Below are 24465 nucleotides of genomic sequence, written 5' to 3' on the forward strand. Positions count from 1 at the left end.
CTTTCTCCCTCCATGGCACACAGCTCCACACACTCTGTCTGTGAAGGGCAAAGTGTTTTTTGGCCTCCATTTTAATATGGGACCACTTCTTTTTCATTTGGCCATGGTCCGACCCTCTGAGGCAACAGCATTTACAGCATCTGCCACACGCTTCCACTCTGCTGCCTTTGTGGCATTTGTAATGACGGTGCTGTGTCCACCAAATAACATTCACTTACGTGTGTCAACCTCCCCAACAAGAACTTCAGCTGCACATGTGAAATTTCTTTTCTTGCCCATCCTCTCAGTGTCTCTCAGTGTTTGCCATGCTCAAACTCATGCAGGTAGTATGAATGAATATTAATTAATGGCGTTCTTCTGACCAATTATGGGCACATGTGGGTGGGACAAGAGATTGACTGAATTGACTGAATTTCGAGTTGACTGTGATTTATAAAGGAAAATGTGCATGGGATGTGCGTGCACACTCTGTTATAAATCAGGATATTTTTGTGTGTCCTGTGTTTTATCTGAACAGCACCTTTAGTCAGCTTTCCTGCGCACAATTTTATAAATGAGGCCCCTGGTAGGTACGAATGGATGCCTTACGTAGACTAGTTTCACATAACACCACTACCTACCTTAAAAATGAGCATGGTACAGCCCCTTACAAACAGTAATGTTGGTTGAGATGACCAGCAGTCCTGCTGATCTCTTAGGGTTAATGCATGATATACATTTTTGTCTGCGTAGCACGCAAATGTGCGATAAATGCAGTCAAATCTGAAAAGGCATAAAATGGTACTCTGACTATCTGTGGCCTGGAAAATATGTGATATTGTGTATCACCTATGCATGTTTTATGTATCTGTGCTTTGGCGTGTGTATGTGCAGGTTCACTGTTCAGGTGATGTCTTTGTTTAGTGTGTGTGTGTGTGTGTGTGTGTGTGTGTGTGTGTTTGTGAGAGAAAGAAAGAGAGAGAGAGAGAGAGGAGAGAGAGAGAGAGAGAGAGAGAGAGAGAGAGAGAGAGAGAGAGAGAGAGAGAGAGAGAGAGAGAGAGAGAGAGAGAGAGCAGAGCTGTATGTGTTAACCTTTGCTTTTGTAGTACAGTGTGTAGCTGAGGTTCCCATTTGGTCTAGGCGGGGCTGTCCAGCGGGCCCGGAGTGATCGAGAGCTCTGATTGGCCAGTTCCAACAGTATAGGGCCTTCTGGGGCCATCTCCAAGGTACGCATCTCCACCTATTTTATAGGGAAAAAGAAAAGACACACGAGAATACTTTTGAATGCACTATATCTATACACAGTATTTTACTATAATTACTAACTATAATTCTACTCACACTACTCCAGCTGCTATAGATGTATTTTTGAAATAAAAAGCATTTATCATGAAATCTGCCCACATAATCATGGTTTCATGCTATCACAATATATTCCACTCAGTGTATTAATATAAATGCTAAAATATAAACTTCAGCTGAAGTTAAAGTGTAAAATGAAACCACTCTGCCTATAGTTTTCTATCCTCTTCTTAAATCTTCCTTACTCTATCTCCTGCCACATTCCTCTCGTCTTTTCTCCCAATCCACTCACTCTGCTGCTTCTCTCTTTTTACCATCACATCGCTGTCTTCTTCTGTCTCATTTCCTCCTGTCTCACACTTCCGTTACCCTCCCTTTGCATCCTTACTTTCCACCTCATCTCTCACTTTGCTCTGACCATTTACTCCCATCCTCATCATGTCACTTTCTCATACCTAAACTCCTTCCTTCCCTGAATCCTTTCTTCTCCTTTCTTGTCCTTTCCTTGTCCATCCTGTCATCTCTTCCTCCTCCTCTTCCTTTCACCCTGTTCTTACCCCTCCTCTTCCCAGCATCCTGTCCTCTTGTTCTGCTGTGTCAGCTGTTCTCCTGGTGTTTGACTAAATATGGCGTCCGTATTGGAAAAATGCCCCAAAATATGGCCTGTCGTCAGAGACATCGTTGAGCATGGAGTGGCATTTGCTACCAAATGTCACTGTCGCCACGCCAACCTCGTTATTGAGCCGAGAGAATCGATCACCTTTATGACGCCCAGTGACACACGCACACACACGACACACATTCATTTGGTAAATGTCTGAGTAGGCATTCCCATATGTGGACCCATGTTTTTGCATAGTGTGTTTTAGTCACAGCGATAATCTGCATCATAAAAATATCAGCGTAGCTGTTTTGGCACTTTTGTTTCACCGGTTGATGTGATGTGATTCATCCAATAGAGAATTTTATTGAGCTTTTACTTTTGCTGCTCTAAAAAGTGTGAGGTAGGTCTCAAGAAAATGTTGTTTATTACAGAAGTAGAGTTTTATGTGTTTTTAGTAGTGGCATGTAAAGTTCATGTGGAAAATATACAGTGCAGTAAGACACTGAGAAGTGAACTCAAAAGTTAACAGAAAAAGGAGTTTCTGCTGAAATTTCAAGGACAGAGATGTTTTAGTATTACCTGCACTGCTTGATTACTCAGTAGTCACTATGCAGAGACACCACCCCAGTGACTTACAAAGCATGTCTATCTTCAAATATATCACAAAGTACCTTGCAGTTTATCATCTTAATAAATCAATTAATAGTGTGTTTACTAGTAAGAAGTTCACTGACCATTGGTCCTTTGCCACAGCCCCGTGCTGTACAGGCCTGCAGCCTGAGTATGTGTCGGCTCCATGGAGAGAGTCCCTCAACCACAAAGAACCTCTGGGAGGAACTGGAGTTTAAAATGAGGACTCCATCCAGCCAGAGACCATAACTGGTTATAATGCCTGTCAAAAAAACACATGCATTTATGAAATGTGTGAGATAAAGAGAAAAAATAAAAAAGGCATGGGCAAAGCATTTTCAGGCCACAGTAGGCCTGACATTAAGCAAGCCACTGATGGCTGAAACTTTTCTGAGTGACCGTAACAAATTAGAACAAAGTTTATTGTACAGGAGTATCTCTGTGCAGCACATAGTATACCTTATGGACATTACCAATGCGTTGCATTTATTTCCTGCCCTGAAGCATGCACTGTTCCTTCGTATATCACAATTTGTGTATCACATGTGTTATCATAAGACGTTAGGGTTAGGGTTAGGGTTAGGGTTATTTAGTTAGACATAAGAGTTATTTAGTTAACCCACATAATCAGGAGGGTTGCAATCACATGATGTTTGGGCAGTAGATGTGTCAAACAAACACAGGACTTTTCACCTGGAGACAGGTGTTCAGGACCGTGGGAAACGAAGTGAACTTTGAGTTATTCTCGGGTACAACATCACCTTGTTTTTTTTCCTGGACTTAACCTTATGCACCTTTACTTTCCTAAACCTAAAGCACATGCGTTTTTCTAAATCTACCATATTAGCTTTCCTTACCTAAACCTAATCTATGTAACCTTATGTTAAGTACATAACTTTATGATAGGTATGTAAAATGACGAAAATATTTGTAGGGGTAATTTGTTAGGTGTCCAACAAACTGTTGTATGAGGATAAGTTGACCACCTCAGTCAGCACATCATAACCCTGACTCAAATGCCAAACTATAAAACAAAACATCAGTATAAAGCCAAAGAAAATGTCTGAACTTTTCTGTCATTCATTCATGTTTTATATCCATTAATCTGAACATAATGGTGTAATGGTATGACAAACACACTGGAAGTGTGTTACAGATTTTTTTAGACCTTATTTTTTCAAAGATTTCCACTTTTTTTTTTGTTTAATACTATTCACGCTCTGCTGCCACTGGTAACTCACACATTGCAGGACTGTGTCCAGACTACCAGGAATTCATATCGCAAAGTGAGCTCTGCTATGTTGGGATGCAGTCTGGGTCATTGGATTACAATGCAAATGAAAACTGACTTAGGGGCTCCAGACCTGCCAGTCAATGTGTCCTAGTGTGATCTTATGATGAAAACAGCACTGAAATGACAAATGTAACCATAGGCGTTATGAGGATAAAGACCCTCTAAAGGACAGTAGTACTGGAGCGAACATGCACACACACAAATGTGGGTGCAAATAGGTGAGCACAGGCACATCGACACTCCCCACAGGCACACTAAAATACACACACACATGTCCATACACACATACATACACGGGCACAATAATTACATTACATTACATCCACCTAATAAAAAAAAAAAAAAAAAGAAACAGTACGGTGCCAAATGTGCTTTTCCTTAATAAAAATGCATACAGGGGGCTCAAAAGATCAGTGCTAAGAACTAAGAGTCTATTCTGCTTTAATCATGTGTGGGTTTTATTATTGCTCAATACAGATATACACACCTATCAGGGAAATGAAGACACAAAAACCCCACGGACGCCAACTACATCTGGGAAGCTCTTAATGTGGCCAATCACATGCGTGTGAGAGTGTATGTGTGTATATGTGTGCAGACGTCTCTGTGTGCTTGTGTGTGTGAATAAGCCCATATCAGTATAGGTTGTAATAAAGACAGGTTGGGAAATGAAGCAGCGAATGCATAACAGGCTTATTTCCCCTCTTTGTCTGCGTGTTGCCCCGACCTAATCCCCGAGAGGATTATCCCCCACAAATCCCTGCGGAATTGGGGAGAAGGGGGGAGAGAGAGACACAGAATCTCACTCCTCTGGAACCCATCACCATCATCATCGTCATTGTTGCCGACCATTTATGAGGGGAAAAAAAAAGGAGTAAATGAAAAAAAGAGGCACTGAGCCCTTCTTTAAGTAAAAATTAAAGCTTTTTAAGCATGAGATAATCGGGTAATCATGATTAAGTGTCTCCTTGTTATGAATTTCTGTCATCAGATGAGAAAAGCTTTAAGTAATTTATCCAGGCTAATATGCACACACATCTCATGGTTTATGGTGCGAAATGCACTCATGTGGCATTAAGCGTAAAACACACATGATTCACATTACACACACACACACACACACACACACACACACACACACACACACACACACACACTCTGGAATTACACATACTTTAACGAGCATGGCAGTAACATTTGATAATACGTGGCGGTGTGTCGTATGTTGTATGAGACTGTGAAATGGGGTGGGAAATCCTCAGATGGTTTTCATCACTCAATTCATTTGGGTTCATAAGATGTGCATTTGTTAATATGGGCCTTTGCAATTCATGTTTGTGTTTTTTTTGTAAAAAAAAAAAATACAATATTGTCAGTATACCATGTGGTAGATGATGTTAACTGAAGCTACAGTATTTTAGTTATTTGAAGAGATATTGAACCTTTAAGAGTTTTTACAAAAGGGTGAGACACAAGGACATGTGATTGCTTGCTGTAAGGGCTATGTAATGATACGTACACTGAGTATATGTTTTATATGAAAACTGTTGTTTTAATGTTCTTTTTTGGGCATTTTGTGCCTTCATTATAGACAGAGGAGTGATGACAGGAGAGGAAGAAATGTGAGATGCAGAAATGGCTCCAAGCAGGACTTGAACAGGAAACTTTGAGTTTAACCCCTAAGATATAAAGATGCCTCTTGTTTTTTATGCCTTTTCAAATGTACATTTGAAAATGTGTATTTTGTGATTAAATTTAGTATATATTGCGTCCTCGTCCTCGGTGCCTGGCTTGTGCATTTCTAATAAATACCTAAGTTAAAATTTAAAGTTAGCATAAACAATTGCAACAATTGCAGATTCCTGAATGCTAAATGGGTTAATAATGTGTATTCAAATATAGGTAAAAAAAAAAAAAGATGAAAGAGAGGTGGTGCAGAGCAAGCAGTTGTTTTTTACTGTTTTGGATGAGATCATCTGCTATATTTTGAGGTTTCTCAAATGTTGATATGATACATGTATTTCAAATAGAAGTATCCTGATTGATCCTCGCCATTTCCCACTGAAACAAATTAGTGTATTGCAAAGTTAAACTCTGAGGAAATTTTAATTTATGCAACTTAACTCTAAAACTCTATTGTGCAAGAAACTCTTCTGTCGACAACTTTGAGTCTTTTTACTCCAAAACATCTGCTTACAGAAAATATATGTGTGCTATGCACAAATAACTTTTTTTTATATAGCAGTTCCAAGTCCGTAGCAGGATTTGAAATTCACATCCAATATACATCAAACACATCTTGTCCAGCTTTGTGCAATGGATTTTAATTGGTTGTAAGTAAATTACATGAAGGTAAAAAGAGTAAAACACTGAGAGAGAAAGGCAGTCACTGTGAATCTGTGTGCTCCCAGCCTGCAGTTCTCTATTCAGTCAAAAGGGAGCACTTTTCATCCACTTAAAGGAGCTTGGTGAAGCACTGCCCTCTCACTCCCGGTCTCCGTTAGTCTCTGTCTCAAATTGTATGTTCGCCCCCCATCTTTGTCTCTCCAAGTCCTTTATGCCCTCTCCTTTTGGTTTCTCCTCCCATTTTATTTTGCTCTAAATGTTTAATCTCTATCTCTTGCACAAACACCTGATTCCCCTTGCACAAAAGGAAAGACTTACCTGTTTCATAGTCACACGTACGGGATACCTTTACAGTTGTATATGTCTTCATATCCGTGATAGTCTGGGTTATGGTAATAACTGACAGCATGTATTTAAGTCCACAGTTCAACTAATGTTATCCTCATCGTGACTCTTGTCAATGTTTCTCCTCTTGTAAATGTTTTATCTCTTACTAATTTCTTCGCATTCTTACATCTTCCATTAAAAAACAATTATTTAAAAAACATACTTGAGTGGGTTTTGGTGTATTTAGTTAAAATTTATCATTACTCTCGTGTTGATAAATATTTCTGCATATTTGAATGGTTTGGCTATCTAATATGTCTGTATGTGTCCTCTCACCATTCGGGGTATCAGGAGGTGTCCAGCTGACGTTGAGTGCATGTGGGGACAGAGGTGTGACCAGCGGCGCAGGAACATTCTCCGGGGTGCTCTCCTCAGTCTGAGCCTGGCTGGGAGGGCTTAAGGTACAGCCACCTCCCGTGCAGGCCTGCCGTGAACGCACACACACACACACACACACACACACACACACATACAATGGCATAAATGTATTTATGGATATGACAAACAAATCAAAAGAATGAAAGAGTGAGGGACTCACAGCGACTGTGATGATGTAGGCTGTTCCGGGGGTCAGGTTGCGTAGCGTGTGATCTTCAAAAAGTTCTGAGCTGTTATAGGCAAGCACAGGCGCTGCACCATCATGTGACAGGAAGATGGAGTAGAACTCCAGAGCGCCATTTACCTGAGAGGGACGTGACCACCTGGAAAGGGAGAGAGGAATCAGCAGACGTGGAAATAAAAATACATGTTATCTAGTGCTGTACTTTATTCAGATTTCAGGGACCAGCACAATACTTCAATATCCCATTTTCTAAGACACCTTAACTGCATTTAAGAGGGAAGAATTTTACTTTTTATTCCACTATATTTATCATATACCTGGATTGTTAAGTAAATTTACAGATTAAAATAAGGCTGAAGATAAATTTTATTTTTAATAACAAAATTACTTTGAATAGACTACATCTGCATATTTATCCTACAAGAAAAAGTTTCCTGTTTAACCACAGCCTGATATGTTACGCCTTTCTACCACAGAATTCTATTGTTAATAAAAAACTAGCAAAAAACCCATAAAAGAACAACAGCACTACTGACATGCTTATTCACTGTGATGTACAAGGCCAGTGTAATTAAAACATTGTATTGTAAATTGTAAAACCTATTGTGGCTTATATAACAATAGCAATACAGACATTTATACACTTTGAATTTATTTATACATTACTTTATAATTCAAAAGAACTGTCATCTTATTAGGTATGGACTGCTTCTGTTAAAAATGATCCAACATTAAAGATGTTGCCAGGACTGCTGAAATTTCATTGGTTGCACAAATCAGCTGACTGTTATGCAGTACTTTGGTGAGTTTTTTTATTATGTCTACGATTGTGTGCAAATACTGACGGTTAAAATTAGAATCAAATTAAGCTGTGAGAGAGACGGAGCCTAAATTGAAGTATCTGTGAGCTGCTTTTGTCCAATGACTGCACCAGATTGCTCTGTTTGTGTATCTATGTGTGGGATTTTATCATTGTGCTTCTGTCTGCAGGTAGATGTAACAAAATGCAGCGAGCTAAGGATTCTTAGACATGACTCACAAGCTCATATACTGTACATAGTTTCTTTTGTCAGATAGACGTGTCTCCTTTTCTATATTTAGAACAGGAAGGTCATCCCCAACAGAGAGAGAGAGAGAGGAGAGGGGGGGGAGAGGGCCAGAGACAGGCTTTATAAATAGAAACATGTCGACTATCCATTACAAAATTTGAAAAAGAGGGCAAGATGGACCTAATCTTGGATCTTTGTGTCTATCAATCAGATCTACATTTTTTGTTCGCTTCATTAATACTAAACTCTGATTTTTTTAATGTGTTGTTATAAAGGATTGTCAGCAATTAGAGGTTAATTAGGTAAATTCTAATCACTCTAAGAGAGAAGGGTTGTTTGTTTCATTTCATCTTAACTTTGTACAGTACAGTGCTTCAGTGATACTGTATGAGTATGAAAATCACTGGATTTAGTAGTAGTGAAGCATGTGTTTAGTAGATGATGGGTTTTGATGCACTTTTCACATCATACAAAATTCAAAGCATTTGATAATTTCCTACAATTTTGGGAGATAAAACAACAAGTAAATCCATCAAAAATAAAGGAGCATTAAAACATTTTTTTTTAAATTCAATTGTTAAAAATCCCAGAGAGTAACCTAGCCCTCCTGGTATGGTAGCAGAGGGAGGCCATTTTAAAAAGTGATGGATTCCTTTCTTGGTTCCTCCCATTAAAAGCCAGTTTTTGAATGACTGATGAGTGTGTGTTAGCACACAATTAGCCACAGTGGCTAATCTATCACATTTATTATAAGAATTATGTGCTGTCAATTGGCAGTGTGATGTATGTCCACTTTTGAAAAACTAAATCAAAGGGGAGTTGTAATAATCTGTATCATAATTCACTGCGGTAATGGTTTTCCAAAACCATTGGTTTTAAAAGTGTGTTATGAAATTAGTGTAAAACAGACGGGTGCTTTCTCAGCACGTTCAATGGAAAACCATGTGCTTGTGCTGCAATAGGTTGAAATTTTGCGTCACAATCTATGAAGTTTCAACCTGTCTCCTGCACCTTCCCTCCCTCTCACCCTTCTGTTCTCTACATTGCAAACTCAAAAACATATTTGTGCTATCATTACTAACAATATAAATATTAAAGATGGAAAAAAAATAATAAAGTAAGTTAGTAAGATGAAATTTACCTCTGTGTTCAACATGTAATGTGACCCATTAGGTTTTTCGGTGTATTTGTGACCATACACATTTCTGACAGTGTGGATATTTTTGCAACTGTGTCTGCTTTTGTGTGTATGAATGTGTTTGTGTCAGGCAGTGTTAGGTGAGGTCAGGGAATAAATCTGCTGATATTGTTATGTTCGCATCCTGCAGCCTACCGCAACCTTTCTCACAGTTTCTCACCCTAACTCTCTCTCTCCCTCTCTCTCTCTCTCTCACACACACACACACACAATCTCACTTTCCTTTAACACATTTCTTTTATTTCCCTCCGTTCTTTCCATTAAAACTCACAATTTATCTTCCTTCCTTCTCTCTCTCATCCATTTTCTCTTTCCTCACATTTTTGCACAGCTGTTCACTCTCTCTGTCTTCCTCAGCTTTTCTCACAGACACAATAGAGAGGTATTGACCAAGTATGATCTCTCAACCTCTGCCTATTACCAATGTGCTAACAAGGCAATATGTAGCCTTCCCACACCTGGTGAATATATAGCTGAAACACAGTTTAAAGGCTAAGGCTATGATACATATCCCTACTCTGCAGACAGCAGTACTCTCATGGATGACACATTACACCTTGTAATTTGTTGGTTTACGGACTACCATAGAAACCATGTATGAAAGAAGTGGACATGTTTGTGGGCTACCATTTGGCATTGTGGCCATAGCCACTGCACATGGGGAAAGTTAGCCCTCAAGGCTTCCTGGCAGAAATCCTTCTAACAACATGAGATTAACATTATAAAAGGGTCTATTTTAACCCAAACCACAATTTTTTTTGTTATTTTACTTAACCTAACCAAATAGTTTAGTTGCATTTACGTCACCAAACTGTGACTAAGAACAGGAAATAATATCGATAAATAAATAAATAAAGTAAAAAATAATGAGAACACAAACCCCAGTCTCCTGGGTGAAAGTCCTGCGTTTGATCCATTCATCCATCACTATCTACCTCGACTTCATGCTCTCTATATAACTAACCCTGTCATTTGACTTCCTAAAGCCTTTACTTAAGGCTTTCTGGCAGTTTTCTGGAAGAAAGTACTTTCAGCAAACCTCCACCCATCAACATCTCTTTCTTGTTTTTTTGTGGAGCCAGAAGTGACCATATTTGAATGAGAGGTTGGAGCTGGGGAGGGGCGAGAGGTGGATCTGATTGAGAACCCTAGTCACTGTAATATCGACTTACAAATCACAAGGTAGCCATGCCCTAGAGTATACCTTATTTTATAATTTGAAAGTAGTGATTGAGACCACAAACTTATTAGGAAAGTGTATACTGAGGTAATATATTGAGTGAGATGTAGGGTAATATTCTCACAGACTTACACATTATATACAATTGGACGTCTTATTGGAGTCGCCTCCCAGTTGGCCATTACAAAGAATGCATGCTTAAGGCACTTGCACACTGACCTCAATTTTCAGACCTGGAGGCTACATCCACTTCTTTTATACTGTCTATGTTTAACACAGATAAAGAAATAAGCTTGTTTACTCTGCATGGCATAACAGGCCTCAATCATGTAACATTTGATGTAGAAAATTATTTTAATTAGTGCATATGTGAAAATTATGACATTATGTGAAAAAAAACATGTCAATACTTCCAAAATCCAGGGTAATAGGAAAATGTACATTTGATAAGAACCAATGGCAAACTAATATACATGAATCTTAATATGTTTAATGGCTCTGTAGAAACACAACAGACTCCATTCCTTTTACACATTCAAGTTAATCATCAATTCTGATGTAAGGTAAATAAGAGGAAGTCAGTGCACATTTTGTTAATCAGACATCAGCTATTATCAAATTTTCTCTATTCATATTATCCTGAAAAGGTTTAAGAGAAGGAAAAGTATTCATGAATTGGGCCCAACAGTTCAATGCCTGTCTGCCACTGAACGGCCCCTGCAGTACATTCAGATATACTTGTGTGTATATGTAGATGTGCACTGATCAAAGCATTACTGAGATCATCACATCTTATCCACACACACTGGCCATTACCCCCTTAGACACTGTGGGCCTTCATATTACTCACTCACCCTCAGCCCATTGTTTAAGTGTGTGTGGATATGCCTGTGTGTGTGTGTGTGTGTGTAATGCAGTGGCTCTGTGCCCTCCTGTGGTGAGTCCCACTGTAAGGACACTAATGGCTTTCACGCAGATTGACTCTTACATTCTAACACAAAAACCAGCAACATTTGCACATGGGCTGGATGGGAAAAGTGCAGAGATCTATCTTCATATGTCCCCTCCCTCTAAAGGTGAAAGGTCAAGTGCAGGAGAATATTCTGCATGGTAAACACAACTGTGGAAAGGTCACTGGCTCTGTCTCACCCTGTCTCTCTGTCTTTGTATTTTACACAGACACAAAATGTGAAGTAAAAATACAAAAAAAAACTATATTCCTTGAATAACATTTAATCTCATCTTGTCCTTTTCAGTGATGATGACACAGTGAACACTCAATTGCTCTCTCTAATTTGTGCATAAATGCTTTGTAGAAAATCAGCACTGACGCAAACAGACTGTATATGTACTGTACAAATGACACATGCATCAACTCATGCACACACACCTTGTTTCACAAAATAAATAAATTGATCAAATGCATGTAGTGAACTGCTTTAAAAGGACCAATGAGTAAGATTTAGGGGGCTATATTGTCAGAAAGGAAAAAACTAAGAATGAGAACAAAAACTAAGGCAACAGATGCCCACCGACGGCCTGACATTGACTGACAGCCGTGAACGGCTGGGCGTGACAGGGCCCTTACATATATATTGAAAAAAAAAAAAAAAACACTCAACATGTCATGCTGCTTCATAAGCCCTGCTATGTGTGCTCTGCTTCTCTACTGACTTAGCATGGCCTGACACTAATGTGCACTGATGAAGGGTCTCTGAGAGTTTGTGTATTTATGTACGCGCAACACATGTTAACATGGTATGTGTGCGTGTGTGTGCACTTACTCGACCAGAATAGTCCGTGAGTCAAGCGGGGTAAGAGTCGGTGCGTGTAGAGGCCCCGGAGGAAGCTGAGAGGTCAGCATAATAACTTGTGAACTGTTGGTGCAGCCCACTGATGTGCATGCACTCAGCACCAAAACATGGGTGGAATACACACCAAGACCTGAAATATACATGCATGCGGTAAGTAACATAAAGGTATAAAAATGGGTACAAGCACAATAATGGCTCTGCACACTCTATGGCTCAAAACTCTTGAGTTAAACTGTAAAGCTAAGTTGCTCTCTAAAATGTTACTGTGAGAATATTTAACCCCCAACCCCTGATTATTGTCCTTTTTGACTGAATCATTCCTCTGTGTGCCCCCTTCTCTCCTTTTAACTTTGTTTCTTGATCGTTGTTTCTCTTTCAGCGTCTCCCTTTGCCTCAAAACTATTTTCCATCTGTCTCACTGTGGCAATCTCACTCTCTGTAACACGATCTATTCTCGCACATACTGTATAATTACAACGTCCATAATCCTTTCAATCACTGTGAACATCAGACACTCGGCATTATTAACCCAGCATGGATGACATGTGCTCTTGTGCATTCATTAACATACACATACAGACCACTGTTGGGCAGTGTGACGTTTTGTTAACTATGTGTATATGATAGTGTGTGTAATATCAAAACAGGTGAAAATCTATTCTGCTCACATAAAATGCCATATAGTATGACTCCCCTATATTTGTGAGTCTCTGTGTTCATCCCTGCATACTGTATGTCTGGATATGTTCAATTTAGAGTGTGTGTGTGTGTGTGTGTGTGTGTGTGTGTGTGTGTGTGTGGATCACAGTGTGTACATATCTATTCACATCCCGGTGCAGCACTCTAGTCTCAGTGGTGTGACATGTTTTATACCTTCTTAAAGTCTATTTAATGACAGCTTTCAAAGCAAATTGTGTGTGTGTGCATGTGCACTAATGTTTAATGTTCTTTGTTTCTCTGCCACTTCATTATCACATGTGTGTGCGTGTGTTTAGCGCTCTTTTTCAAAGTACTATTCCCTTGGTAAGGACTGAGATGCTCTTTCCTCTTTCAAATGCTAATCCCCTCACTCCATTTTGCTTTTCTTTACTCTTCTCTTCTCTTTACACCGAGGCCTCATCCTTCCACAGTCACATCTACGCTGCGATACACACACTTACACAGACACAGACAGACACACACACAAAAACATAAACTCTCACTCTCTTACCAGTGATGTTGTGTTGTCTGCCTTTCCCCCTGTAGACCATTTGGTTGTTGTGATAGAGGAGGAACTCTGTAATGTCTCCATTGGGCCTATCATTGGAACAAAAATAAGTTAAAAGTGAAAAGAAGTTGAGTTAAATGAGGGTAATATTATTATGTTATATTTAACTTATACTGTTTTGATGTTAAGCTCCCAGTTGTGTTCAATTAGGGCATCTTTGTTCAAGGTGAGAAAACATGTATGCCACATAAAAGGAAATGCATCTTCCATTATAACACAAAATTATTTGTTTTATGTATGATTCAATTTACTTAAATACATTTCTTCACTTTACTGCTGTCTTTTGCATTTCCTTGAAGTAATGGTATGACAGAAATATGGCTGTATGACAGAAGGTCAGGTGTGTACTTGCTTATATATTGACTTAACACTTGCACATCAACAATGTAACACTGATCAACAAAGTTAAGTGGCTGCGATGTGAGAAGGGTAGGGGAGACTGTGTATTGTGTGTAACCTTGCTGGAGGTTCCCAGGTGATAAAGAGGGCTGAGGGTGATGAGACTGCAGCTGGAGGAGAGACAGCATCTGGAGCTGAAGTTGTGGGAAAATCAAAATACTTGTTTGTAAGGAGAAGGTTACCACAAGTACACTAGTTGGTACAAGCAAATAAAAGCAAGTGATACATCATTTTATACTTATCTGTTCCATATAAAAAAAGTCATGGCCTAATAAAAATGCAAAAATGCAACACATACTATGAACATTAACATATGACTATATTAAAGGAATATATCATAAACTAAACAATTAAATAAACTATGATGAGTTACAGCTTTAAACAGGTTAACATTCTTTAACATCAAATGGTACAGATTGGTAAATTTCACATGATGTCCCGATGAACCATTGACATTACACCGTACTATGTTTCAGAACACAGAGACTGAAACAGATAATTTTATGATTTTATGTTCCTTGATCTAGTGAAGACGGTAAAAAAATGTGCCCAAGCTCACAGAGAAGTGAGTAAAATCGTGACTTCATGAGGTTTTGCGGATTTGAAAAATAGACTTTGGCAAAACAGAGTTATAAATAAGTTCTTTCTCCAGTCTTCCTAACATGGTTCAGTGTCTTAACTCTGCGCTCAGTGAGAATCAATACAGTAATCTGTTTTTTTCCCTTTTACTTCAGATTGATTTTTGCTGTCTCTGCACTGACCCCTGCCGTCACATTATCTCCCCAACAAGGCCAGTTAGTCCAACACAGATTAATGTAGCGACTAACATGAAGAAAAATCTTTCTTTTCTTCTTCCACTTCTTCTTTCCTTATACATGTAATCTTCCCCCATGACCTCCCAGATAAGAGAAATGTTACTCTTTACAATCTGCCTTTCACTCAGTTGTACTGCGTTTCATTCTCTTATCATTTCATGTCTTGCCCTCTCTAGCCATTTACTTTTTCTTCTCCCTTCTCTGCTTCTGTTTATCCTCTTTTGATTTGTTCCTCTGTCTTGCCCCTTTTCTTGAGAGCTAAAAATCACTGAGGAGACCAGATGAGAGTGTCTGAGTGTGTTTAGAAGTGTGTCTGTGTGTGTCCAGACACAGAAACTGTCATAAATGAATAGTTCTGGTAGGGGATAGAAAAAGAAAAGTTTTATTCATGGGTGAATGGATGCACGTCTGTGTTTGTGCTTTGCAGCCTTACCTTCCTCTGGGGTTGTGAGGCTTGTCCTAAAATCATTATCATCACCACTGATGTTATGAAGACTCTCGGTGCAGCCAACAGGAGTACAGGCACTTACAGTGACAATGTATCGAGTGGATGGAGTGAGACCCGGCAGCACACCTGCAGTGGAGGAAGACATGAACATGTCAGACACAGAGTGAGGTGCAGAAAACAGACAAAAAAACCCCAAAACTGTAATTCAAGAAGACACTAAAGCCTCATAATAACTTTGGCTGGACTTCTGAATGCATTTTTACATATTGGCATGTAAGTACCGTTTTAAAACAAACTTTAAAAATGTGAACCTATCCATCTTTCAGGGTTTTTTGCCTTTATTAGATATAGGGCTGCTTAAGTGTAAAAGGGGGAGAGAGAGGAGATGACATGCAACAAAGGGCCGCAGTTTGGAGTTGAACCAACAGCCTCGAGACATGGGGCGCTCGCTGTACCAGGTGAGCTACTGGGTGCCCCCAACCTATCGTTTATCACACCTTTGTGCCAACCCCACCTTATCTGGCTAAAGGCCTATCACTATCTCCTCTATGTGTCTGTTAAAACCTGTTGTTACTAAAGTATACCAATCTTCTTCAGCAGTGCAATTTAAATGCTTTACTTGTTTCTCTGCATCACTGTTGCTAAGCAAACTTGCTGGGCTTGGCACACAAGGAGAGTCTATTCTAATTGTAAAGCTTCAGTTGTCTCTCTCTGATGTTTTTTGTCCTAGCCGTCTGCCCTCTCCACTTCCTTCCATATTTCGTAAGTCACTCTTTTACATCCCCTCTCTTCTCTTCCACCCCCTCCAACCCTACCCACCCTCTGTGTCCAGCCATCCTGTGCTTGTGTCTCTTCTTTCTCTCTTTGTAACCCATGTCTTTTAATTCAATTAGGGGCCGGGGCCCCACTCCGCTGCCATTACACCCTCATTTGCTTTCTGTGTTTTTTAGCCGTTGGTGTAATTCTGCAGTCAGGTGTCGAGGCCATCATAAATTAACAAGAAGCCTTATCACGGTGGACTTAATGTCTGGCAAAGAGAGAGGGAGGGAACGGGGAGCACAGAGTGAGACACCAAGAAAGACGGAGACAGAGAGCTCATCTTCATATTTGCCTGGAGACATGGCAGAGTGGATGGGAGGAGGGACGAATAGCAGCAGCGGACGCAGACATCATCATCATCATAAAAGATGAAGTGAGGAAAGATCGAAAAGTGAGCAACAGAGAGAGAAAGAGAGAGAGAGAGAGAGAGAGAGAAGGAGCGATGCCAGGGTATGACATCATTGGGGTAGTCCTGAGTGTCTTGTTCCAAATGGAGACAGTCCCCTAAAGCTGGGGACTTGCCAAGGAGACATTAACAGGGTTGCCTGGGACATTGTATGTGTATGTATGTGCGTTTGTATGAAAGAATGAAGGTAAGTGAGTGGAAAAAGGCAGCGTGAATGTGTTTTCCACACGAGACAGACTGTCCTTACAGGTCTAACTAAAAGGTGGAAGGAAACCAGCTACAATAAGTTAACAGGACAACAGCTGCAAGTTAAATTACACTTTTAATAGATTATCCATGTTTCACATGGTGCTTCTTGTGGTGTTTGTCAGTGATGGTAGCCCGGCTCTCACAAAGTAAAAGAAATTTTTTTTTTTATTCAGTTTGTTGGGACCCTCCTACATGTCAGTGAAAGTAGGTATCTCAACAAAATGTTCTTTGATCAGCCAAAACATTAATACCATTGACAGGTGAAGTGAATATTGTTGATCATCTTGTAAATGTTCTTCTCCGATACCTTGTGTGCTGGCATTAATGCGGATGCCACTTGACATGCTCCACCCATCCAAACACTGTTGCAGAATGAGTACATCCACTCATCGCAATGCCATTAACCCTAACCCGATGGCAGTGGTCCCCCCAGCAGGACACAGCGGCATGCTGCACCACAAAAACTGCTCAGGAACAGCCCGAGAACCATGACAAAGAGCTCAAGGTGTCAGCTTTGCCTCCAGATTCTGCAGATACCAGATAATCTGCATTCATGGGACATGTAAATATCCCACTTCAAAACCCACATAACAGGACTCAATGGATCCAACACCTTGGTGCCAGACACAACAGGACACCTCTAAAGGTCCTGTTTCTATGACCCAACAGGTCAAAGCCCTCTCCGATCCAAGAAGGCCCAATCATGGATTGGGAGTACCAGCACTTCCAACGGATGCTCAATCTGGGGAATTTGGAGGCCAGGTTGATGCCTTGAGTTCCTTGTCATGTTCTTTCTCTAAGTGTGGTATGGCGAATTGTCCTGCTGGCCAGACCAGCGCCATCAGTTGGTGTACTTGGTCTGCAATTGTGTTTGGGTGGATGGTGCTTGTCAAGTGGCATCCACATGAATGCCAGGACACAGTGTTTCTTATATACATATATTTATTAGAAGAACATTGCATTGTAACAAGATGATCAATGTCATGCAATTCACCTATCAATGGTTTTAATATTTTGGATGATCGGTGTATGCATCTTAGATATGTACTGCATGTCTATTTTAGATCTCAAAGGTTTGTGTGTGCTTTACCTGTGAAATTTCCATTAGCCAGGTATATGGCTTTGATAGGTGGTTCTTCTGGCTGATCTCTGTTGTAGGCTTTCAACTCGTATCGATCAATCAACCCTCTGACTTCCCCAGGGGGCGGCGCCCAGCTCACCTTGGCACTGAAGCCATTCAAGCTCTGCACCGTGGTAGGAGGTGGGACAGACCAAGGTGCTACAGAGAGAGAGAGAGAGAGAGCAGAGAGCAGATTAAATAAATACATAAAACCACCACATACAACAATTAACTGAGCAATACATAACAAAGCAAGTCAGAGACTCAGAGACAAAAGAAGCAAAGAAAGAAAAATACATAAAAGAATTTAAGTCTGACAGAACAAATGTCAAAAGAAAGACATACCAAATAAAAGCAAAAAGAGAAAACAACCAAAACAACAGGTCGCGAGCACATGAGGTTAAAGAAAAAGCATCTCCCTTCTCTCTGTGTTTTAACAGGTCCAGTAAATCATACCTCACCATTAGCATAAATAGTATTTATGAGAGTAGTAACTTTTTCAGCACTGATTTAATGCAGCCAGCCATTCATTCTGGGCTATATTTCACAGCAATCAGCCTCCCTCCCTCTCTGTAACACTCCCCTTCTTTCTCTCGCTGACACCCTGAGTAGTTCAGGATGGTCCGGCTCCTTTCCTCCCCTCTCTCTATGCCTCTATCTGCCTCACAACCACTTTCATTTTCTGTTCTCATCCATCCTTCCATCTTTTTGCATCTGTCCCAGTTTCAACTTACAAATAAAATAAATGCCATGCTTACGTGTTCCATCTATCTTTCATATCCTTTATCTCACTCATTCCAGTCTGCTGTGCGTTTTGCTCAGGAATGTACAATATATTAAGTCATAAAATACTGCATCACTGAGGAGGTGCTTCATGCTCTATCTCCTGCAACCTTTTTGTTTTTCCTGTCAGTCATTAACTTTCTTTTTCTTGAAAACTTTCTCAACTTCCACATGCACTTCAAATATTCTTGCATCTTACCATTTTTATAAATCCTTTTCTTCCCCCCTTCATTCCCCACTCAACTGCATCTTTCCTCACCTTCTTCCTCCCTGTTTTTCACTCTTCCTACATCCTCTCTCCTCCCACCTTTCTTCCATCTTCCTCTATTTCCCTCACTTCTTAATGTTTTTTAGCACTTCCTCCCTCGCTCTCCTTCATTTCTCTCTATGGTCATAGCATGGTATACTGAGACCTACCAGTGTATCGTTCGCTACTAACGAGCAGCTTTATATTACTCAAGGGACCACACAGGCCATTGCGGGTTAACAGCCTTTTACTGGGATGCCCTTTATAGAGGCTTTATCAATCTCTCATACCATCAGGCACATGCAATATCACTGGCTTTGGATAAGTCTCACATATTGTACAACATAGTCATGGTTTTACATCCAAAATCAACAAAAGAAAAAAGACAGAATGCATTTGAGTGAGAGATTTTTCAGTTGCAGTAAGTCAGGGCAAAATCTTACTTTTCTTTTACCCCTTTCCCACCAACATTTGCAAATGCACATGGGTTTTGCAAACACAGATAAACAAAGTTAATTATAGGCATTCTCTTTGCCTGTGAACAAGGCGCTGCAGCAGACGAGTCTGCCTCTCTGTTAGCTTGTGCGTGTGTGTGTGCGTGTGGGTTGTTTTGTTGGTGTGTCTGCAGAATGTCACAGACAGGCAGGAGAACAGGTAAACAGTAGACAGCAGTAGGAACAGAGGTCTGTGGAAACTTTCCAGCGTTTTTTCCCATTTTATATCTTTTACGTATTCAGTCTCTCTCAGTGCAGACTAACTTGGAATAATGTTTTTGTGATGCTTCGGAGGAGACGGAGGGTAATTAGTGACCGCACGTCATTGCATCTCGCCAGTTATGGAGCTGAAATTAGCGCATTCACCTGGGTGTTGTGTTCCCATCAATGCCAATCGGAGACTGAGGCGATAAATACCTGTGACTACTGCAGTCACTTGACCTGGGTGCGAATGCTGATTGTAAGCATTTCCATTAAATTAAAAAGCCATATGTTAGCAGATGTTAACGTTTTTTTTTTTGGTGCAGTATGAATGTCTTTGTAAATAACATGTTCATTCCAAGACAGATTACACAGCACATTAAAAGAACATGTAAAGCGGAACACACACACAAACAGTATGCAGGAGGCTTTAGAATACCTGAAGGCCTTATCGTTCTCTCATACTATTAGCTTGTATCAGAAAGAAACAGTGATATAATAAGATGCATGCCAGAAATGCATGCCAGAAAGATGAGAGACATTTTACCTTTGCTTCGGCTGCGTCCTCTCTGCCAAGGTCCGGCTGCCCAGCCTCCTGCAGCCAAGGCCACAAACCTGTACAAATACTCTTAAAAAGTGTGTTTGTGTTTGCACATAAGAGAAAGGGTTTGGGATGGTCATGGGACAGAAAAGGAATAGAATTCTTACTTTAAGAGAAAATGCAATGTATAAGAGAAAATGAAAAATAAGCAAAAAAAAGCATCACATGTTCTCTGTATCCCCTAATATCAACATTGTGATTTTGTCAGATTTATCTAGGCAAAAATTAATAAACAATATCCTATTCAATGCCCCTGTGCATAAGAGCCCTCTGAATCTGAACAACTGACTGATGGGTAGAGACTGTAATTGTGTTGAAATCAAGATATTTTGGATGTAAAATGGTCTACACGGAATCTCCCTATCATATTATTATACTTCAGTATCACCAAATACAAATTTGCTTCAAGTGGCTTTACAATTTGTACAGCATGAAGTTCTCTTTGTCCTCAGACCCCCCCATTTGGATAGGGAAAATCTTTCCAAAAAACCTGTTTAGATAATCATTATTATTATTATTATTATTATTATTATTATTATTATTATTATTATTATTATCATTATTATTCATATTTCAGTGTCCTTTAGTAATAAGCTTAATTGCTGATTGCAAATTGACTTGGGTGCTCCTTTGATTATATGCATTTTTTTAATTGACTGTTGCAACAGAGACTGGAGTATCAACGCATTTTTTTTTATATTATTTGTTTAAGGAAGGTCTATAACTGAAACACTATTACTTTAAAAAAGTTAGTGTTGAGTTCTACACTTTTTTTCCAGGTGAGTGCTGTCTCTCTTTCAGTGTAGTGATGTGAATGTGTACCGTGTGTCATTACCAGTGAAAGGTTGTAGGCTATAATCTGTGGCTTGTGTCTTCCTCCCGCTATACACCAACACTGAATCATTTCCTCTGCAGTTGTACCGGCTTTCACTGGTGGGACAGCCGTCTAAGTAGACTCTGACAGAGTGTCGGGAGGCAGCAGACAGGTTAACACTTTGACTGACGGGAGGGTTTGTTTCATCACTTCGTATGGTAAGACCCTTTATGCAACCTCCTAGGCCTGTGAAAGAGGAGAGGAGAAGAGAAAAGAAAGAAGAAGGAGCAGAAAAGGAGGAGAGAAAAAAACAGGAGAAACACGAGAATTTAAAAGGAGTAAATCTCTGAAAACTCTGTGAAATGCCTGTCTCCATAATTATTTAAAAAAGTACTATCATCACTCACTTTTATATTTGCAAGATGGGCTGAAAATATGAAACTGCAAGCAAACACCCTTATAATTACAATGACTTCTAGTTGGTACATTTAATGCTGTCTTGGCCAGATAGAGCAGTTGGTCAAGCAGATACGACCTGCATGTACCTGCTCTCTCACTTTTTTAATTCCATAGAAGAAAACCACAAAAACAAGAATCACAACAAAGTGAAAAAATCCTCTTGGACAGACGCCTGCTATTTAGATAATGTAACAGTACTGATACTATCTTCTCACCGTGTCTGTGACTTCGGCTGACCAGAGCAGGATGCATGAGCTCCATGGGCACGCCCCCCAGGTATAATGGTGAATTAACTCTAAGGCTCACTGCTCCTCCCACTCCTCTCATCTCCTCTGCCCAGTCATCGACTGCAGCAGAAATGAGTGAGCCACGTTTTGCCAACGAAAGCAGTTTCCAGTCTCCATCGCAGTAGCTAAGCCCCACCCACATGCTCAGTTCAGTCACGTGACCATCAGAGGCAAGAATGAAGGACAGGAGACCGCCTTCCAGCTCCACCTAAAAATAAATACCAATAAACAAAAAATATGAAATTAATGTCTGGGCTGGACCTCACCTGAGAATCAGCTGTTGCTGTTGTTTAAGTCAGCGCCAAGTCTAAGCGCCAATGTATACCCAACTACGCAGCAGTAGCTAACACTTAATCAGCGGCTGACAACACTTTCAAATTGACACTAAAATGGTGTGTTAAATTTGTTAATAACTGCTGGGTAATCTTCACTGTGTGATGTTACCTAACCATGTCACTGTGTGTGCAAGGGCGAGCCCTCACCAACTGTCTCCTGTGCCGAGACAGCTCACACTCCCGCAGCAAAAGTGTCATGATTAACACAGAGGGCAGATCAAGGAGGGGCTGAGCGAATCAATACCCTGCTTGCAGCTTTACAATAAAATAAGAATTTACTTATTTTAATATATAGAAATCTCATATTTGGAAATCCTCCTAACTGAGCTCCAACTATTTGCTGTTAATTTCTACTGAAGCTCTGGAGCCCCAAAATGGTTTTCTCGACAGCCCTACTTATGTTATGTATTTCTAAAGTGTGATATTCTGTCAGGTCTCTGTCCATGTGTTTGAGTCCACTTCCTGTTTAATTTGATATGTGTTCTCATTGTGTTTAGTGCAACTTTTACTTCCTGAGTTTTCTCTCCTTTTTTGATTGCTTCATGTGTTTCACCTGTGTTTTGTTTCACCCACCTGTTTGCAGTTAGTAATCAACCCTGTATTTAATGCCCGGTGTTTCCTTCATTCAGTTGCCAGATTGTCTTTGTCACCACAGTGAGTTCATGCTTTCCAGCCTTTCATTGTGTTTGCTTACCCAGTTCTTTGACTCTGCTTGGATTTTGGACTTTGTTACTTTTTGTGATTTCCCTGAATGTACTTTTTTGCCTTCCCCATCTGCCTACAAATGTATGACCCCTGTTTTCTTCAGTAAAGATTTTGATTTGATAAACTGTGATTGGTGTTCGGTGCTTTTCTCCGCATCTGAGTCCCAGTTTTGTACTAAAGCGTAACACTAAAGTTTTATTTGAATATTTTCAGAATTAATTTCAAATGCATCTGTGCTACTTACCAGCATGTAGTCTTCAGTTTCTGTACTGTATGAAAAGAGCATAAGTGCATTGAGCTGGTCTGTTCTGAAATCCATAGAAATGTCAAAGTCCTGTCCTCCACTGAATACATCTCTGTCCATCTCCAAATACCCTGAAACAAGGAGTAAATAATTACCACCGACATGCCATTCATTATGAGGCTGAAGCCTAAAGAAAGACCCTTCTTTCGCTATATTGGGAAACACTTAAATGCTCTGCACTCTTTTTTTCTGAACTAAACCTTAAGCCACATTTAGGATGTCTTTATGGTTAAATATTTTTTCACCTATTCAAAAGTGACAGACAAATAAAAGACTGGATGAGCAGGCCCTTTTATAAAGCAATAATGGAGGAAATGTACACTGATGAACCTGATCTTTCACACAGAGACCAATTAAGCTATCATCATCATATTTATCAACATGAAACAACAACCTCATTATCACCAAGATCAGCAGCAAGCATCTTATTAAGATATACAGTGTTGCCAGTGTATTAGGGACACTAAAAATCCATTCAAAGGTATATCTGAACACATCTCGCTAATGAAAATAAGAGACTCCATAAAGTCTGTCTCAGCAAACTAATGCCCTGTTGTTTATTTTTCATGTTTCTTTATCACAGTATGAAGTATTGCGTTACTATATATGCAATCATTTCACTGTTAAAGGGCATACATCTCTGTATCATCAGAATCAGTATCAGAATTGGGTTTTATTGCCAAGTACATTTACACATACAAGGAATTTGACATGGTGTTTTTGGTGCAAAACAATTAACATAAAGGAAGAATAAAAAATATGGTAACTTTAAATAGAATAAGATAAAAGATATAAGATAAAAATCTAGAAGCAAAATAAAAAATACCAAATGAAATGTAGTGAAGTGAAATAACAAAAAACATCCTAACCATTTATATTATCAACAAAAGATCCTACCATGACCCAGAAAATGGGCTCCATCCACAGTTTGAACAGGGCATCCCTCCCAGCTTTCATACACTGCCACCTTCTTTGTAGCTTTTGCCCAGTCAAGAGATTTCCATTCCTCTGAGGGGCTGTCAGTCATCTTAAAACTCACGTCTCTGAGGCAACCAGAGAAACCCTGTCGCACTAGCCGAGCATCACCTGGTGAGAGAATAAATAGCATAACTATAACTTGGAAATTTGTTCAGTCCATGCTTCAAAACAGTCTAACTATTAAGTTTAAACTCACAATTTTGAGTTTGAGATTGCCACTAAGTGGCAGTCTACGAGATACCAGGTATAAATGCTTGAACATGAGAATGATAGCAAATTTCCTGAAGACAGTTCAGGTTGTCTGGTTGTAATAAGACCAGACCTCAACCAGGGGACTTCAAAATCTTGATATTCCCTCCTACATTACAATTAAGGAGGACAGGATACTC

At 39.8% G+C, this 24465-nt stretch overlaps 1 protein-coding gene across 1 annotated transcript in view; it reads right to left on the reverse strand.

Moving 5' to 3' along the window:
• Positions 1 to 24465, reverse strand: part of ush2a (Usher syndrome 2A (autosomal recessive, mild)) — a 230540-nt gene that overhangs the window by 113747 nt on the left and 92328 nt on the right. The window contains 14 exon segments of the mRNA XM_042488321.1: positions 1072 to 1219; positions 2620 to 2777; positions 6819 to 6966; positions 7081 to 7243; positions 12316 to 12475; positions 13556 to 13641; positions 14070 to 14145; positions 15260 to 15400; positions 17839 to 18027; positions 20141 to 20221; positions 21030 to 21254; positions 21683 to 21962; positions 23039 to 23169; positions 23996 to 24184. Of these exon segments, the coding sequence (XP_042344255.1) occupies positions 1072 to 1219; positions 2620 to 2777; positions 6819 to 6966; positions 7081 to 7243; positions 12316 to 12475; positions 13556 to 13641; positions 14070 to 14145; positions 15260 to 15400; positions 17839 to 18027; positions 20141 to 20221; positions 21030 to 21254; positions 21683 to 21962; positions 23039 to 23169; positions 23996 to 24184 (2175 nt within the window).

Source organism: Plectropomus leopardus, chromosome 1 (genome assembly GCF_008729295.1).
Source record: "Plectropomus leopardus isolate mb chromosome 1, YSFRI_Pleo_2.0, whole genome shotgun sequence".
NCBI classification, from domain to species: domain Eukaryota; kingdom Metazoa; phylum Chordata; class Actinopteri; order Perciformes; family Serranidae; genus Plectropomus; species Plectropomus leopardus.